At 42.4% G+C, this 20,756-nt stretch overlaps 1 protein-coding gene across 1 annotated transcript in view; it reads left to right on the plus strand.

Annotated features, from left to right (window-relative positions):
* The first annotated feature begins 6,978 nt into the window (after positions 1 to 6,978).
* PRKCQ (protein kinase C theta) overlaps positions 6,979 to 20,756 on the plus strand; it is a 437,429-nt gene continuing 423,651 nt past the window's right edge. Inside the window, exons 1-2 of the mRNA XM_069229272.1 lie at positions 6,979 to 7,107; positions 7,264 to 7,395. Of these exons, the coding sequence (XP_069085373.1) occupies positions 7,272 to 7,395 (124 nt within the window). The 5' untranslated portion in view covers positions 6,979 to 7,107; positions 7,264 to 7,271. The remainder of the gene's footprint in view (positions 7,108 to 7,263; positions 7,396 to 20,756) is intronic.

Genomic DNA, 20,756 nt, shown 5'->3' on the forward strand with positions numbered 1-20,756 from the left:
ACATGTAACACCTCACTGTCCCAAAATAAGTATAACAAGCACTAGCCACACCCTTCCCCAGGAAAATAACCACATTCATAAGTGTGTTGGAATGGATTTCCCCAGCATAACATTTATATATATGTATATATATATATATATATATATATTTCCATATAGCTATATCTATCTATCTATATATCTATATATGTATATATGTGCTATTTAAAGCAGCTCCCTGCTTGTGGGGGCAACGCCGGCTCTCGCAGGATGTGGAGAACAGGCTAGGACCGCGGGGCCCTTGAGACTCCGCTGTGGTCCTTTCACTCTCTCTTCCATCCCACAATGGGATGGAAGAGAGAGATTGTCATTGCAGTGGTCTCTCCATGCAATGATTTCAAAGAGTAAGGCTAGCAAGATATTTGGTATGAATTTTATATTTACGTTTTGGATGCAGAGCGGAAAAGAGTCACTTCTGGTCATGGTCCTGTGCTGTCACTTAGGAGGCTGAAGCTTCAAATCCTAATATCTCTTGGCAGTGTGTTTGTTTATTCACTGGTGTTTTGACTGTTAAACCTTCCTAGTGATGGAACATTCACATTTCTTTCCAATCACATGTGTGTATTGATCTGTCATAGTATGTCTTGAAGCACCACAGTAAGGAGTCACCTATGAACTAAAAGTTACAGTCACAGACCCTCACACTGAAAGTTGAGGGTTCTACTCCAGGTGTCCCCGTGGTCGTTTTCCTTCTTTAATTTCTAATATACATCAAAAGTTTAAGATTCATACTGAAAGGTGATCTTACTCTTTTTAATTGACAAACATATTTTTCTTTACAATTTGTCCAGAAATATCTCATTCTATATATATCATCCATCAAAGCCTAAAAAGCTCTGTATTACTCTCCCTTCCTTTTTTTTTCTCTCTCTCTTTCAAGCTCTTTCTCCCACTCACACACCCACTCAGATCCTTACCCACTCACAGACCCACTCAGACCCTCATTCACTCACTCACAGCTGCACTCAGACCCTCGCGCACCCACACACAGACCCACTCAGACTCTCACTCACCAACTCACAGACCCACTGCAACCCTCATGCACCCAATCACAGACCCACACAAATACTGACGCACCCACTCACAGACCCACTAAGACACTGATGCACCCACACACACATAGACAGACACTCTCACAGCCATTCTCACATCCAGATACTCCCTGTCACACCTAATCTCACACCCAGAGAGACAGGCTGTGGCCAACCCCCACTGGCCAAAGACCATACACAGCACGGGGTTGGATTCTTATAGGGGTAGGTCGCAAGCTCTTGGTCCAGAAAGAGCCCTTTTTGTTATTTGATGTAAATTCATTCAGTAGTTTTGGAGATATTAAAAGAAAAATAAAATTGTTATCGGGGGACGCGGATCCTCCTCTAATCCAACAGTCCCCGTGCTCATATCTGATTGGCTGCCAACACTTCAACCAGGAAGTGTTGGCAGTGATTTTGGGACTCAGAATCAACAGAGTCCCAAAAATAACAAATAAAGAAAAGGGGACAGGATAGGAATAACCTGACCCCATAGTCCTGGTGCAGGGGTACCACAAGGACCTCACCAGGGCAAAACTGCATTTTTTTCCAACTTTCCACACACAACTGTGGTGGATCTGCAGATTTGGGGAACAATTGTTAAAAAACAAATGTAGTTTTCCGTTCTTGTTTTTGTTTCAGTCCCAAGGTGGGCCAGCTCCTGGAGGCATACTTTTATATAAAAAAGGGAAGGAGGTGCATGATGGGACCCCCCCTCCCCATGGCCAACATGGTCCCCAGGGACCTCCACCTCCCCAGAGCTTTATACAGAGATAGAAGGAGGACCGTGCAGCCCCCCTCTGTAGGCCTTAAAAGGCCCTGGGGACCACCACCTCCCTGGGGCTTGAGCAGGAAATACAAGAGGGGCAAAACTAAAGTTGCCCTGGGACCACCACCTTCCTGGTGCTGTCAAGCAGACAGGAAAATAGATTAAAGGATTGCTCCTGCACACTGGGAGCAGCAGTTTTAGCTACTCCCTGAGTGCAAGAGCAACACCAGCTCTGCTGGAGGTGGGGAGCAAGCAGGGACCACGGAGGCCTTGAGACTCCTTTCACCATCCCTTGGAGACTTTTTGCCACTTTGCATGGGCAAAGTGTTAAAATCAATCCAACATCCAAAGGAAGGTGAAATCCAAAAGGTATCTATTTACTGCAGCATAGTACTCGCCCCAACGATACTTACTCACTAAAGGCTTTCACTCCCAGGTTCTATATTCCAATCCAGAACATTGACAGCTAACTATTCCATAAAATTGAACAATAAGACATAGCATTTTATATAATAAATCTTAGAACAACATCAAGATATAATACATTTCCCCTTGTAAAACAAAACAAGGTACAAAACAAAAAACTAAGAACTATGTACAGAAACATTATACAGCACTTTTTAACTTAGCTGGTGGCCGTCTTATAAGAACACCCAGCTTTACACATGAAGCAATAGACTCACCATCTCTTGTCACATTAGAGTTACTAACATCAACCCCTGTCATCCTATTTTCCTCAGAGGTAGAAGTCATCTATGGATTCTCTTGTGTAGGTCTATGGTGACTGACATTATCTTCCTGTCTGTCAGAAAATGGAAGTACCCTTGTTTGGGGAGATTCAAATTTTTATAGTCTTGCTGTCTTCTATAATGAGGATTCATGTTATTGCAGATTTCTGTAGGAAGAGGAACAATTGCATTGCAACAATTTCAGACATACAAGGTCACTGGAGACATTAACTTGTGGTCCTTTACACAGCTGTAGTGTAGGGGATGCACTATACCAGTGGTTCCCAACCTTTGATTTCTGTGGACCCCAGGTTCCCCCACTGAATCATCATGGAAATCCGGGGACCCCCGCCTGAGTCATTACTGGAAGCTGGGGACCTAATTTGTCAATATTTGTTAATACTTTTTAATTTTCTAGCCTCTCACGGACCCCCTGAGAAGGCTTCGCGGACCCCCAGGGGTCCCCGGACCACAGGTTGGGAACCACTGCACTGTACAATTACCTAATGAGGTAGCACTTACTACTTAGCTAGTAGGAATTACTCCAGTTGAATAGACATTTTGCCCACAATTGTGCATCTTCTTGGATAAATAAGCAGGTCAGGATGCGTTCTGGCACCGGTGCTCACTTGACAGATATTGAAGCTCAAAGGGAAGCTCTTACAAATATAAACAAAGCAGGTGCCCCAGTTGAAGCTCCACTTCGGTAAAGTACAAATCATCCTAACTTCTTGCTCTTAGCTAAGGATGAATCGGGTGTATTTTCTCTGCAGTTTCACCTTAAAAAATTACCTGAACTCCGTGATGGAGGTGTTGTGGGTTCATTTTTGCAGCTTGCTTGGGCACACTTAGTATAGCTTGGGCCTGAGGCCTGTGCCTTTTTACCCAGTTATTTATTTATTCATTTTAGCATTGCTTGCTTTTAGTGGAGATGTTTTATTTTCTAATCAGATGCTTTTCTATGAAAGCATTGTTATTAGTTCCTCTGCACAACCTTTCACTGTGTACCTCTGCTCAAAGCTGTACATGATAGTCTATTTAGTGTTTGCGCCGCAAGAGCGCTGATCCAGCCTTCGACACCTAGACAGATGATCATACCAGGCCTGTTCTCAGAACACACCATATTATGTCACTTCGCAGCTCTGCTGATCCAGGCCTTGTCTCTACAGCCAACCAAGAAGACAGCCAGCAGACCCCCTGTTCTCAGGTATTGGGGTAGAGACTCATTCCATGGATTAATATGGGCAGAAAGGGCTACCACTGGCATACTCTCACATAGATGCTAGGGGTATAGGTAGTGTTTCTTAGACATATGTTTATTCCAGGATGTTGGGATTGTTTATCTGTTTCTCACTCGTGGTCACAATTCTAATTGTGATATGTTTCATCATGCTAATAATCGCAGCTTGTGTTCTTTATCATAATATGCAGTCTTTTTAATAAATGCATTGAAAACTGTCCTGCATCACTTTGTCTACCTTTGCTTGTTTGAGACTTGTGCAAATGAGATAAAGGAACAAGATCTGCCAACCGTGACTTCCCTGAGAAGTCAGAGTGTCATGTTTTCTAGTCTGCCACAAATCACCTTTACTTTCTAGGTTTGGGTGAGGTGCTGCTTGCTAGCCAAAAGAGTTAGGCCAAACGTCTCCATCTAGTGAGGAAACAACTCAGTCACTCACACATGCTGGTGCTGCTGCTCTAAAACCCACAGTCTTACCACCGTGGTAAGAGCTCTACGACAGAGGTGAATACATAGTTGCTCTTTGGGAGTGCAGTATCTACTATAGTGACTGTGGAAAATGGCTGTTTTCTTGTCATATCCTTTTCAGAACAGAGCACGTCAGACTCCCTTTTAACTAATATGAGTATGCAAATGTGAAAAATGACCTAGCAGCCCTGGTCTGTTTGGCCAAAGGCCATGGGTGGCATGGGATTGGATGCCTGTGGGAGGCTGGCTGCAGGGCCTGGCCACATGCCAGTCCCTGCAGCCATTCGAGGCACGAGGATGGATGCCTACAAGGGGATGGCCACAGGGCCTGGCTGCATGCCAACCCCTGTGGCCAACCCCTGCCGCGCACAGCCAAAGACCATGCTTGCCGTGGGGTTAGATGCCTACATGGGGGATTGGCTGCAGGGCCTTCGGCCAACACACGCTGCGCACAGCCAAAGGCCATGTGCAGCTTGGGGCTGGATGCATGCAGGGGTGGCAGCACATGGGGGGATGGCTACAGGCTTGGCCGCAGGCTGTGCATGGCATGTGGCTTGTTGCATGTTGCGGCAAGGCTCTATGGCCAACACCCCACTGCATTAAAAAAAACATAGAATTTCACTAAAAAAATCAAAGTTTAGAGGAATTTTATAGTTAGGTTCTGAATTCCCACACACAAATCCATGGACATTCAACTGTTATAGTTAGAGTTATTTCAAGTAACTATAACTCATGCCCTAAGATAACTATAGCTCACGCCCTTGCCATGCACAGCTAATTTCCCCACATATTACATCATTCATGATATCTTCTATGGCATCATTGATTTTATCACTGCAACATTTGCAGTAAAATTATTGATGAGAAAACTGTGAGTGGCAGGGTGTGAGTTATAGTTACCTTAGAGTACGAGTTATAGTTTTATAGAAGATATATATAGGTGTAAATATAGATAGATAGATAGATAGATAGATAGATAGATAGATAGATAGATAGATAGATAGATAGATAGATAGATAGATAGATAGATAGATAGATAGATAGATATGTAATTCACCGAAAATACAAAGGTTACAGGGACGGTATAGTTAGGAAATAGGATTAAAAAAACATAGGAATTCACTTGAAAAAACAAAGGTTACAGGAACATTATAGTTAGGTTCTGAATTTACTAGCACAAAACCAAAAGCCACACAGCCCCACTTACCCCCAAAAAATTAAATGTTTAAGCTGGTTCCTGGGGGATGGGATCTGTGGGGCTGAGATCGGCCTGGGAGGGGGGCTGTGTGGGGTTGGGTTTTCAGAGTGACTGTCCACAGGCTAGGCCCTGCAGCAAACCCCCGCTGCACATTGCAAAATGCCTTGCGCAGGGCAGTGTTGGTTTGTTATACCGGGTGGTTGCAGGGCCTGGCCACAGGCCAGACTCTGCTGCCAACAGCCGCCACGCACAGCTAAAGGGCGTGCACAGCAGTGGTTGGATCAACATATAGTAATGAAAATTATTTTATGTTAAAAAAACATAGAAATTGACTGAAAAATACAAAGGCCACAGGGGCGTTATAATTAGGCTCACATTTTAAATGTACCAAACCGTAGAAATTTATCAGTTAGAGTTTTCTCAAGTAACTCATGTCCTAAGGTAACTATAACTTGTGCCCTTACCATGCACTCCTAATTACCCCACATAATACATCACTCATGACATCTTTGATCAGATCATTGATAATATTAATGTAACATTTGCAGTAAAATTATTTTGCAGAACATTGTGCGTGGCGGGGGCAAGAGTTATAGTTACCTTAGGGCACAAGCTATAGTTACTTGAGATAACTCTAACAATAACTGATTAATTTCTATGGTTTGGTACGTTTAAAATGTGAGCCTAACTATAACGTCCCTGTAACCTTTGGTTTTTTAAGTGAATACATAAATATATATATATCTATATATATATATATATATATATATATATATATATATATATATATATATATAGATATATATATATGATTTCAACTGCTACCTATGATAAATAATCACAAATATATTCTCTCAATGGCAGGACTTGCCTCTTTCAGTTACTGGATGAAAAGTTTTTGTCAAAATGTTTGTTTTTCATCGCCTTCACTTTTTATTGATGCATGTCTCCTTTAAGTTGAAATGAATAATAGTTTTTGGATTAGCAAAAAGTCAGTGCCCAATTTGCGACCACTTTTTCGGAATGGGAATTTCAGTATTGCTGCAAGTAGAGCTTAACCATGAGTATTACAAAGCAAACTGCAGTTCTTCAGTAAATTAAGTCTATCTTGGGGAATGCTCAGAAGGTGTGAGTGCGAGGAACTTGAAGGCGACATAGAAGTCCATGCTTAGAAAAAGGCTCATTTCTGCACTCTTCTGCATAAGAAGTAATTTCTTTGCAGCAGTTATATTGGAAGCGCCATAGCTCCAAACCAGGGACCAGCAGCTGTTGCACTGGTCAAATATATAAATAGAGTTCTTATGTTTCACAGTATCACGTTTAACATGGTGCTTCTCAAAACTCGCTTAAACGAATGTAAGAAGCAGGCTTCTGGCCTAGCACGCTGCATGGTTTGCGTAAAGCTAGCTATGCCTGTTTTGCTTTATTTCCCATTGCGAGCTTCTTTGCGCAGGTGTCCATATAGGTTATCTTTAACCCCTTAAACACACTTCCGAGAGCCCCCAGTCGCTTGTTAATTCAAACAGGCAACGTGCTTGAAGAGGTCTTTGAACGTCGGCAGGGAGCGCCACTACATCTTCCAGCCTTGAGTCACACGGCTGTCTGCTCTCGAGACCTCGCGCACCAACGGAGAGGTAAAAGACTTGCCTCATAAGGGGAACTGGTATCAGCTTGTCACTGGCTGCTGGTGATGCACGCCACCGGAAAAAATATATAGAACGCTTCTAGAAAACCAAACGAAAGGAAGAACGTGCTTACCCAGACCGTTTCTTGTGTTTCTCTCTGCACAGGAGCAGCAATGTCGCCTTTTCTTCGGATCAGTTTCTCCAACTTTGACGCGGGTCTCCAGGAGCAGTTTCAGGGGGAGGCGATGCTCCTCGGCCATTACTGCATCGTGATGGTGAAGGAAGCCGTTCAGACAGGTATGTACCCACAGTTTGATTTATATAATTCAGCAACAAATCGTCATTACTCTGAAATGTAACGCTATTTTTGACCCTGAATTGTAACGACAAGTGATTTCAAAGTTGTCGGAGTGCCACGAGGGGGGTAACTGTTGAGTCGAAAACAGCAGTCATGTGCTGACAATATAATAAACTTTGAAGTACTTGGTGCTGCTATAGTAAGTTGCTGATCTTGAAGAAATGAGTCCATGGACCATATTCACAAAGGTTTTGCTGTGACTTTCTTTTAGTGTACTCCTGTAGAGGAGTAGTCAGAAGCACTATACTGCAAGAGTAAGTTACACCTACACACACAAAATGTTTGTGAATGTGCACTAAATATCGATTATTGACAGTGATTGCTTGTTTGCAACAGCTATCTGGATAAGTAATTTCACTCCTGTTTTCCACGGTAATATAGTTAAATGCAGGTTTTCCAAATCCTAAATTAGATCCAATGTGTATATATATCAAAGCACTGTGTAAGTTTGGTTGTCGAAGGAGGGGCAAAGTATATACTTATTCACGATGCTATTAATCAGAGCCTGGTAACATATTTACATACATGATTTACAAATGACAGAGCTTGATGTTGAGCTTACAAACATCAAATAAAGAGTTCTTAAAAGACAAGCATTTGCGTCTCAAATGCACGCTTTTCAATTTTGGTATACATATACTTTCAACTAAGCCGAAACTTCTAATTTAGTAGGCTGGGGTGTACAGAGGAAATATACTTACATGTGGCTGGAGAGCTACCAGTAGCTGACGAGCTACTCGTCGTAGAAGCATGGTATACAGACTGTTTACAGCTTTGTTTGTGATTCAGTCTTTCTTTCCTTTAATTTTTGTAAGTCAGAAGCGCGTTTTGTGTGATGTAATTACCGAAATTGTACTCTATCTGGCAAATGTTACATTTAATTGTGACGTTTCGAGGTGATATTTTCTTTTTCTTCCCCGAGAAGACAATCATTAAAAAAGACATTTTATCAGAATTATAGACGTCATCATGTGGATTTATCTGATTTAGCACACTTAACGCACATGCTCACCATCCTCTCAATGATGATATCTGTGCGTGTCCACCAATGCAATTCTTTCACTACTTGCTCAGTCCTCCAAATCCCTAATTGCCCTTAATGTCCTACTTTAATCACAGTGTTCCATAATAACTCTAGAGGATTTACTCTTTCACCTCGCAACACAACACTATTCTCCTTAGACCACTCAAACTTACTTCCGCAAATCGTTTCACTTTCACTCCTAACTGATCATTTTTTTGCTCTGCCCTTCTTCACAAACCTCCTAAAACTTTGAAGAGTAGCATATTTCCTCTACTTACAGTCCCAGGCCTCCTTACTAATGGCTGGTAACCCTACTTAATGTACTAAGGCAACTGGCCACTTATGTCCTTAAGCCTCTTCACACTCCTCTGAGCTGCGTGGGCAGAAAAATATGCAATTATATTCCCCTTACCCAGAACATCCACATTCATGTAACAAAAAAACCCTGCAATTTCATGGATAACTGTGCAGTTCTGGCCAATGCATTGAAAGCCACTTCTGTCACTAAAGCTTTAACCAAGGGCTTATGGTCACATCACACTTATAAATACCTCTCTCGAAACAAATGCACAGAAAAGCTCCAATGCCCAAATGCATGCCAGCATCTCTCACTCAATAACATAATATTTTTCTTCAGAAGGAGATAAGGACCTGGAAGCACAAGCAATCACTGGTTCTAAACCATGTTTATCTATTTGAGAAAGGACCAAAGCAATACCCTTACGACTAGCACTCATCAATATACCACTCTGTGCCTCCCGATCAAAACCCTTAAGGGCTATATACTTGATAAGAGATTCCTTAATGGCCTGGAAATACTCTTGGCAGTCCGCCGACCAATCAAACTTGACTTTACTATTCAACATCTTTGTAATGTTATCAGTTTTATTGCCAAAGTTAGATATGTATCTCAAATAGAATTGAACCTAACCAAGGAAATACCTCACATCATTCTTTCATGAAGGAACACAAGTTTTTTGAATGGCATTTACAAGAAAAGGTGCACTTTGAAAATTCCATTGTCAACCAGTTCACTTCCAACACATTCGAAGCACAACTCAATCTTGACTCATGCTCCTGTTTGTCAGCACAAAAATTAAGATATCATTTAGCAAACACATTACTCACATTTCCTTTCCAAACAGTCGGAACTTCAACCTTTGGACCATAGCATCAGCAGATGCCAAGCCAAAAGGTGTATGGTTGAGCCAGAACCATCCTTCCTGAGTAATAAATGCTATGTTCTTCCTACTGTCAAGGTCTAAGAGAATCTGGTGATAGTCGGATGACAAATCAATCCTTGACGAATGCTAACAGCTCATTGATATGAAGTAATGGGAATATCTACACAATGATGTTGTTACTAAGATGATGTAGGTCCCCAAAAAACCTCATTTTGCCATTGCTTCATCGCTCCATCGTGCAATAACCAAAGAAGCCTCCACAGGTTATGTAATACCAGCAGACACTAATATCTCTAGTTCTATGGACACCTTCTCTACTAAGATGTGAACATTCCTCACCTTCTGTATTTTTACACAAGCCTCATCCTTCAACACTATTTTCTGTACAAGTCCCTGCAACTTTCCAACAGTTTTGCTAAAAACGTCTGGAAAACCTTTAAACATTTCACCTTCTCCAGTGACATCTTCATTCCCGACTAGAATCTGCTTCCAATTGTTTTGATCTAATACAATGTGCAAATTATTTTGGTCAATCCAACCAAAAACGGACAAACCTCTTCCAGCCAAGTACCACTTCCCAACAGCATGGTGATTCTCAGTTCTAAAGACTAATGGCCTACAACCCAACATTTCTATATTCTCACTACTGTAACCCTCTGGGTGTATGTCAGTATCCTGTAACGTCTCCAATTTTACCAATGCATTTCTCCTTCCACACCATCTCAATAATAATGAGGCTCTGATTCTACCTATACCTTGAGAGCTGCACTCCCAATTGTCATCATGCATTCTGTCTTACTCTCCGTAGCACACATTTCTTCTATGTCCAGAACCAGTTTTCCATGAGGACTTACCATACATGCATGTTAGAAACCTTTTCCTCACTCTGTGTATATGTATCACTGTCTGTTCTACACCCCTCACACAGATTTAACACCTCCATCGTCCTTCTTTCTGCATACCTTAGCGTGACCAATAAATCCACAAGCAGCACACTTCTGATTCAGCACAGGACCTAACTTGTTAAACACCATATGATCTCCACTGTCACACCAGTAACAACAGGGTACTTCTTTAAACTTATCTTTTCTTTTAAGAAACTGCCCCCCCCATTTAGCAATGCAACAGATCTTTCACTCTGCTATCAGTATTAGAGATGAATTCCCCAGATTCATGTTTCTACACATTTTCACATGCTGAGTACGTTTATGCTTTATGTACAATTGGTAATATGTCTTCAAATTTGGAATACACATTCACCTGCAAACACTCGGGTATTGAAGGATCTCATGCATGCACTACAACTTGATCACAAATGAAATCATTGTGCAAACACAAAATTTACCATCAATGGTCAGTGTCTTGAGAGTGGAAGTCTACTCATCAATCAGCGTTCTCTTCATTAGCTTGTTCTGAAAAAATTTGTATTGAGTGGTCTGAAACACCTTTTGGGTGTGAAATGTCTGCCAGTGCAGCACTAAAAACACTAGTATCTCAGACACTTCCAAGTTTAGTCATCTGGTTGCATCTATCAAGACACTGTAGCTCTAAATTGTGTAACAATGATTTTTCTGTACAGCTGACATGCTGTTACGTTGATCAGTCATAACAATGTGATTGAGGAATTACTCCTTGCATTCTACTCATCTCACTGACACTGATTCTCCTGCTGCCCAAAATACTTGTGATGGACCAATAGTGTAACCTTTACCGTCTGATAGCATTACTGGACGTTGAAGCAAAGGTTTATGGCCGATCCTTGCTGAAGCAGCTGGAAGCCTGAGTATCTAAAAAAAGTTTTCTAATTTCTTTCAATTAGGTTTTCGAACAGGGGCACCAAAGGTAGACAATATTCTAGCTCTATTTTTCCTCAGACATTAAGCCCTACAAAAGAGTGGGTTACCTCTGTTTTTCTGCTCTGTGGATTACGGCACAGCTTTTGATAGGATGGATCAGGCAACCCGTTGGAGCCAGCTGCCTGGGTTATTCCCCCTACTCTCCTAGGAGCGATAATCTCCCTATATTTGGAGACATGGGTTCAGGTGACAACTGGCCCCTGTTCAGTTACATCTAAAGTTTACACAAATCGGGGGCTGAAGCAGGGTTGTGTTTTAGCCCCTTTGCTGTTCAACCTCTACATAGCAAATCTGGTTAAAACATTGCAATCCAGCTTCTTAGTTCACCCCAAGCTAGGAACCACCAAACTGCCAAACCTTAATTTTGCATTTGTTTGTTATTTAGCTTAGGGGTCTTTTTTTTCATGGCCTTCTTTCCACGGCTTCCACTGCTCCAGCTTGGAACAATCTTTAGTTAGTATAGTCTATTGTGGAAGACATGAAGCCATTGTAATTATTAATGTTCTATCTGCTAATTGCACATTTGTGTTTTTGCTGACTGCTTTTAGTTGGCCTGAAGGGGACACTGAATTGCTCAAAGTGTGTCTTGGTTGGTCTGGAAGTGTGTTTAGTTGAGTTTATCACAGAATGGTTCATCCTGATGTTGCTAACTGGAAGATATGTGTTGATTAATGGGATCCAGTCCATTAGTAACAGTTGTTTTTTTTACTTTGTGTATTTAAAGGGGTATATAGTCTACTAAGTACTGTAGACCCTATCTGGTGTTCTAGACATGAATGGATTTTATCTAATGGTAGATTGTAAATTAGGCATTGACTGTGAACTATGCTTGCTCTACACAGCACTTTGATCATTGATTTTAATCAGAGGTTTGCCATTTGTTATGGTTTTTAGTAACTATACAAAAACATTTTTGAACCTTTGTAGAACCTTTGAAACATTGAAGACCCATTTTCGCTAAAGTAAACAAGAGAAGGTAAACAAAAATGTATGTTTGTTCAATGGTCAGAAGGAAAGACTTGGGCAGAGAAAATTTAGAATGGATTTACATTATTATGCACAAATGTGTGGTGCAAACGGGATTGTAGGCAAATGAAATGACTTGAACATCACAATAGGAATGTTGGCCTTTTTTGATTGTGCATTGTGAGTAGTTTTAGTATATACAGTGAAACTGGTGAGGGCGTTTTACCAGCATGTGAAGGATTTCTCTCCAGGATGAGTGAGAACCCATTGATGATTTGGGGGCAGCTTGGTACATAATGATGACTGCAATACAATGCAACCATGAGGATGATTCCATTGGTTCAAATCGTAAGAAGATGGCCATTGCATTTTTCTAAGCACTGCATCATAGAGACATGGGAGTTCAGCAAAAGGTGACACATCAAAGGCACTCTGCCATGCGACTTGCGAGGAGCTGTCTTCACAGTGATTCCAAAATCTGGAACACCAGCCACAACCTGCACCTCCTATCAGCCTATGTCTTTAATCAGTTTGGAAGGCAAACTGCTTTCCAAAGTCCTAGCCAATAGGTTGATCAGGACATTGATTAACCAGATTCACCATGATCAAAATAACTTATTTCCAGAGCACATTACACACAAACACCTAAGATTCACATTGCTTTTGAGTGCTCCAAAACATCTGAATGTTGTCAAGCCTTTGTCTTAATTGACTTTTAGAAAGCCTTCGCTTCAGTTAATTGGTTATTTATAGTTCTATTCCTGGAACTAATGAAATTCAGCCTGCTTTAAAGATAGTCAGACTGAATGGTTCTACATTCCCCCTTGATATACAGCATAGCACACATCAAAGATGCATCCTCTCACTTCTCTTCTTTGTGTTAGTCATAGTACCACTCACTGAGTGGATCCAATGGACCACACATATAGGTGGATTTAGGTGGGATGCAAAGCAGGAAGATCAAGTATCTCTTTATATAGATGATATCCTGCTATATATTTGGAACCCAGAAACCTCTGTCCACAGACTGAAGCAGATGCTACAGATCTAGAGGGAGGCCACTGGATTGAACAAATGGAACACATTATGTGCTAATTGTGGGCAAATTTAGCTGTTAGACCTGATGTCCTTGCTATGGTATTTCCCAAATGTTTTGCCCGCGCTCCCTTATTTTTTCTGAACTTGTTTTTGTTGAAGCTAGGACTCTGTGCACTTTACATCTGCTAACCAGTGCAAAGTGCTTGTTCTCACTGTTTAAAACGTGTTAAAATTGACCATACACCTAATTGCACCTTTCATTTACTTTTAAGCTCCTAACGTTTGGTACAACATGTACCCAGGGCCAGTAAATGAAGTGCTACTAGTGGGCGTCAGCAGACATTGCGCTACCTTCTGAAGTAGCACTGAAAAGCATATGTCAGGCCTGCCACTGCAGCTCATAGTGCGGTTGTAAACTGCCATTTCAAACTGGCAAAATAAACCCTTTGCCAAGCCTAAACCAAGGTTTTTAAAACTAAACTTACAAGTCTCCCCTAAGATAGGCCCTAATCGTCCTTTGGACAGAGTGCATGGTATTCAAAATGTAGGATATGTAGGTTTCAGTTTTAAATATCCTGAAGTCATTTTTTCCTGTTCAAAGGCCCTAGACTAAAACTGGGTTACCCTATTACATTCAATAAGTACTTCAGAATGGGAGCAGGTAGAGATATGTTGTTTACACTCAAATTAATTGTATCATAAAATCCTCTTTACAGACAAAGTTGGCTTTTAAGTAAAAACTTTAAAAAAATGCCATTTTTAGAAAACTAGCATTTTCTTGTCCAAACCAACCGTGCCTTCCTACCAGTGTCCTGGATCACATAACTGTGAATGGTGCTGCTGTTGGGGCTTGTGTATTACTTCCAGACAGTAAGAGAAAGAAAGCCTTGGTAAGAGGGAAGAGAGGTGTAAAATCGCGGTTTCTCATTTAAAATTCAAGACCAGAGTTTATAGATAAGATTAGGATTTATTGCGCAATGAAGGTCTCATCCACTTTGCATAACTGCCACACAGCTTCTCATGTCCTCCCCTTCACATTCTACTATGACTCTATCACATTCTAATTTGGAGCACACCAACTCCATTTTGCTCATGCCTATTAATACCCTGAATATGCAATATGCAATGAATACTACAAGAGTCTTCTTGACACGATGGCATGAGAGGAGCTGTTCCCTGCTCAATTACATTTCAAAGGGCAATGCCTGCACCCGACAAAAAACACCTGACACTAGGCATGCCCGCCCGTTGTCACCGCCGCAGACTGGCTAGAGCAAGAACCAAGGGAAAGGGAAGAACTGTCCAGAACCATTTTGGAGGTAGGTCACAGAATTTCCCCGCACAAAGGCTGGCAGCAGATATAAAAATGAAGCCTTCAGAACACTTCTGAACCTGTGGAAGATTCAGAAGAAAGACTGCCCTGTTGCTAGAAGGACTGTCCTGTTGTAGGAAGGAATGCCATTCTGTCTGAAGAAGGAAGATTGGCCCTGCTTGCTTTGATCCCAGGCTACTCAGAGTGACTCCAAGGGTCAGCTGGCTGGCCTGTGTGAGCTACAGAAAAACAAAAAGGTTCCAGAGGTCCCCTACAACTGCTTAGTTGTTCAGCACCAACTAGTCCTTCCTGAGCCTTGCAGCGGGCCTCTGCTGGAGTTAGTCCTGATCCCTAAGAGGTGTAATCCAGGTTCTGGACTATTGGCTGGCACCACTGAGAGTTCTCCACACAAGTAAAGGTGAAAATTCCAGTTTTGGGCTGTTCTCTACCCAAAGTGACCTCGTCACACCGAGAATCAACTGCCCTTGACAGCCACAAATCCGAAGGTCCTGCAGGACCTGCTCTTTGAGCCAACAGTGACTGTCTGCAACAGCTGGCAACACAAGATCACACTTTGTGCCGACAGTGATCGCTCATGACTATTGGTCACTGTAAAACTCCAGCAATGGCCGGCTCTTCACACTATAGCAACAGCCATCTGCAAAGCTTCACCAGGTCTTCATTCTGAAAGTCTCTTCCGCACAGTCTCCTCCAATGCGAGCAGAACTCTTTGTGCCGGACTTGAGAAGATAACTCTTAAGGAGGACTAACCTGGTTCCTATATCCCACCCATGTCCTATTGTGGTCGGCCTGAACTTGTGACTTTTCAAGTCCAGATAATCATGAGTGGTGCTTTCTGCTTCTTGATCCTCTTGTTACCTAAAAGATTTAAAACTCAATATCACCGGTTCCACTGATTGGATTTTTGTAATTCTGGTATCATTTTATTTATTAAAAGTGACTATATTTATTTACCTTTCTAATCTTGTGTTTTCACTTTCACATTTATCACTTTATTACTGTTTGTGTGCTGCAGAAATACTTTACACAATGCCTCTAAGTTAAACCTGACTGCTTTGTTCCAAGCTACTAGAAGGTCATGCACTGGTTAATTTAGTAAATGTTTTTGTTCACCTTGACCAGGTTTGTGGTTGTGTCCTGAGTGTGGGGCTTCCAACTCACTCAACCAGTAATCCAATTTCTTAAGATAGTGGCCTAGGAGGAATGGCCAACTTAGAATTGGCTAGAGGCCACTTTTAATATTTAGGTATTCAGATTACATTGGCAGAATTAGGAAGCCTGGAAACTAAAAATATTCCTCCTTTTTACTCGGACTGTGCAAGACTTAGATTCCTGGTGCCCGATCCTTCCTAACATTGCTGGTTGGGGCGCATTGTTTAAAATGATCTCTCTTCCTCACCTGTCATGCACATTCCAAAAACTTCCCATACGCTATACTGTATAATTCACTCCAGTCACTGCAGTCAGCATTTCATCATTTTTGTGGGTTGGTACGCAACCCCTAGTGGCATTCTGGAAATGTGTTATCCCCGTATGATGGGGGATTGCTCTACTACTGGGCTGGTCAAATTGTGCCTGTCAACAAAAGGCTGTTTGCATACTGCACTGACCCTAGTGTTTTGCTCATAGCTATGCATGAAGACCTTATTTCCGTACATAACCCTACCACGTGTGAAGACCTACCCTGCCACTAAAACAGCACTGTCCTGCTGACATTCTGCTCTCTGATGCATTAAATGGGAGGGGTGCTGACTGCATACCCTTGCTTAAACAGTGAACTTAATGGGGCGTCACCCTTGGAACCTCGTTAGATCTCCAGAATAGCAGATGGTTGGGAAGGTAATTATGTTGATCCTTTCTTTTCCCAACAGACACCCACAACCTGCACAAGGCTCAACTTTATCTCCACCTGTGCGCTATGCTCTAGAAGTGCATGCGTGTGATCTCAAAGCATTATCTGAGTACAACCTGTTGGAATCCAAAATTACAATGGTATAACTTATTACTAAGGATATTTCAAATGTATACCATGCATTGGTCAATAATATGCAGACCCCCCTCAACAACTACGAGACAGATGGACACAGGACGCTGAGTTGATGATGATTGAGAGGAAGCACATATGGCCCCTAGAGCCCTCGCCATGTCTATGCGAACACAGCCATACAGTTCATATACCTACGCACACTATATTTTAGGCCATTCTGTCTGAGTAAAATGAAGTCAGTAATAGTCCTATTGTCTATGAGGTGAGGTGGAACCGGCACCTTTTATTATATGATATGGAGTTGCTCTGTTATTCCAAAATACTGTGTATGTATACTCGTATTCTCGATAGATTTACCCAAGGTATAGGTAGACTTGTAACACTAGACTCTAAGATGGCGTCCTAGGACTTGTGGATAAAATGGGAGGCAATCGAGCTATGAGGCTCTTTGTGGCAACAGGATTGTTAACAGCCAAACGGGACACTGCCCACCATTGGCAGGCAGACAAAGCCCCCATTAAAGTATTAAAGATTGCTTCAATGGTATGGACTATTATGCAGAGGTAGACGGGTGTGTACAAATGCCACGGTGTGTCCACCCTTAGGACCCATGGTGGGACTACTCACATTGAACAGCTTAAATGTATCTGATGACATGCTGGATGATTTCCTACTTTGCTGTTCTATGTTTCGGGCCAGACATTCACACGGTGGTAACTGCTGTATGCTGCTTTACCTTATTAAAATTAAATGAAAAGAGCTCTAAAAAAATTCAGTATGTGCAGAGTGGCCTGCCACTGGTAGCTTCATATCTGGATGGTACTATAAAAGTTGCTTCAAAAAGGTCATTCCTGACAAATAAGATTGCGCTAAAGGATGTCACACACAGAACAATCTAGAAAGACCTGGACCACAAGTTCCATGTTTGCTTTGAGTTTTCTGAAGAATGGGTGTTGCAGTATTTTGCTTGGGAAGTGGAATTTCCACATGTACTTCAACATCCTTTTGTGTAGTGGTTCTGCCTTGCAAGACATGAAAGTAGCTGCTCCGACCAACACTTCGAACCTTCCGTTCTACTGGCTGTAAATAAATGCTCTGCTCCAAGGGCAACATCCATTGAGATCAAGGGTTGTTTTTTTTGTACCTAAATGTTGGTCAGAAAGTTGGAAAGTCTGAAAGTAACAGTACAGTCTTAAAGCAATAGCTGGCAGCTTAGTACCCATTTTGTCAGAGCGAGATGATAACATTTATAAACGAAATGCCACAGGCTGTTTCTAAAAAATATGTTTCGCTAACCCTGAACCTTAAGGTTCACTCTCAGTTTGTGTTTGTTGAAATGATTACCATATTTGCAGATTAAACTTAGACTTGCTCATCTCTTCGGAACGTGATGGTTAATGAAACATAAAGTGGTGATAGGAAATAGTATTGCAGCCTTTGAAGTATGATATGGCTTTAAATATACCTATTAGGAGGACATCCAGCTCGAAAACGAAAGAGCTTGACGGTGCTTTTAGAGATTAACTAAAAAGATTTAAAGATAAGCCAGTTAGTTAGGCTCGCTGACAAAATCCATAGGCAAGTCGCTAGGTGCAGGGTAATTCGTACATCATTTTAACAACCTAGAAAAGATTAAAGTCTGCGCTTCATTATATTTGACAATGATGAACCAAGTGTCTTGCGTTGTGCTCCTTCATTCTGTTCGCGCAATGAAGGGCGACCACACTGCAGTCAGAGAGAGCACCCCCTTTTCTCACAGTTGGTGAGAAATGGTGTACAGACGCTATATGCCACAGCATTTTCTGCAAAATTATGGATTTACCATATAGTCCTTCGTCTGACCCAAAACCTGCAGAATTTAACAAAAAAAAACATTTCTAGTTCAAACAGATCAAAAGTTACTAAAAATGTTGCAACACACGCTGCTGTGCAGTGTAAAGCCTTCCCAGAGGTTGACTGATCACCTTTCTGCTGCCCCGTTCTATATTTGTATGTTAAACTAGTAATAATGAAGTGCAACCTACGTGCAGTCAGTGTTAAAAGGTGTAATAATGACAAAATATTAATAATAATGTGTTAAAATCACAAAATGTGCCGCATTACACCACATAATTTACTTTTTCTAGCTGAATATTTTAGCCCACCGTGCTGCATAATATGGTTCACCCACTGCTGCATAATCATAAATGGCCACACGCGACAGTGACATATCATTCCCCTGTTGTCCTGAAGAAAAACAGGAATTAGCAAGAACTGCAAGTGGCTGCTGCTACATATTGAGCAGTCTTGGGTAATGGTTTTCAGTTCAGATGTGAGGTGCCTCCAGTGGAGGCTTGCGGGCGCAAAAGGGGCAGTGTGCGTGGGGATTAAAAATAAAATTAATTAAGTAAAAAAAAAAAACACTTACCTCTTCGCCGTCACACCCGTCTGCTCTGCTCCTCTGCCTTCTTGCTGCAGGCACAGGCTCCCAGCCTGCTATGCAGCCAATCCTGACACTGCTCAGAGCATTGTCAGGATTGGCTGGGAGTGCCCAGTCAGGGTGCTCCCAGGCAGACTGGGAGCCTGTAAAGACTGTCTCCAGCCCAGGCTGGAAAGAGCCCTGTGCGCATGTGTGTTTGGCGGGCCCGAGATGGCCAGCCAAACACAAACGCGCTATGAGGGGGAGTGCTCAGCACTCCCCCTCACTGCTCGTCACCCCCGTGGCCCTGCCCTGTCAAAGAAAACAATAATACATAGGTCCATATTTATACTTTTTGACGCAAACCAGCACCTGCGCTGGTTTGCGTCAAAAGGTTTACCACCAGCTAACGCCATTCCTACTCGCCATGCGGGGTCCTTATTTAAGGAATGACATTAGCCGTCGCTGCGGACTGGTCTGAGTAAAAAAATGACTCAAACCAGGCAGCGCCGGCATAGGGGAAAATGGGGGTTGTGCATCAAAAAAAAGTGCAAATCAGGTCTGAGGCAAAAATCATGCCTCAAACCGGACTTGTGCCATTTTTTGACGCACAACCTCCATTGAAATGACTCCTGTCATAGCAAAGACAGGAGTCATGCCCCCTTGCTGTTGTCCCCTGGGCATGGTCATTGGGCACAGTGGCATGTAGGGGGGGGGGGGAATTAGGTCCCCCTATGCCACTTTAAAGTTTTAAAAAAAATACTTACCTCAACTTACCTGTACTGACCTGGGATGGGTCCCCCCCATCCATGGGTGTCCTCCAGGGTTGGGCGAGGGTGGCAGTGGGTTTCCCTGGGGGCAGGGAAGGGCACCTCTGGACTCCTTCCGAGCCCACAGGTCCCTTAATGCCTGCCCTGACCCAGGCATTAACAAACGGCGCACATCAAGCTGTGCGCCGTTTTTTAAGGCCCACCCCCGCCTGTGCGTCAAAATGACGCTGGAGTATAAATACGGCGCACAGGCCTTAATGTAATTTTTTGGGCGGGAACGCCTACCTTGCATATCATTAACACATAGCAGTTTCCCTCCTCCCAAAAATTACGCAGACGGTGGAATTTTGACATCTACAGGGGTGGGCGTCAGAGTTTAAATATGGGGCAAGGATTGCGCGGAATATGAGTCAAAATTTTTGACGCACATTCGGGGCAAACAGAGTATAAATATGTCCCATAGTTTATTATCGTTTTCTTTGAAAGGTTTTGCAGCTGCCTCTGCTGGCGGGGGAGGGGAGCAACACTCCGCCCGAATGGAGGAGCCACCCCGGGTGCCTCTATGAACAGGAATGTGTTAACCAATGTTAGATACTGGGTGTGTGGAGTAAACCTAGCTGTATGGTTGTGTGATAGGTGCTGTGAGGTCATATACTGGTGTTGGTGTACACATATAATGCTTTTGCTGTCTCATGTGATGTTGGGTTGATGGCTGTATGGTTGTGGCTGTGTTGACATTTGATT

Source organism: Pleurodeles waltl, chromosome 4_1 (genome assembly GCF_031143425.1).
Source record: "Pleurodeles waltl isolate 20211129_DDA chromosome 4_1, aPleWal1.hap1.20221129, whole genome shotgun sequence".
Taxonomy (NCBI): Eukaryota; Metazoa; Chordata; class Amphibia; order Caudata; family Salamandridae; genus Pleurodeles; species Pleurodeles waltl.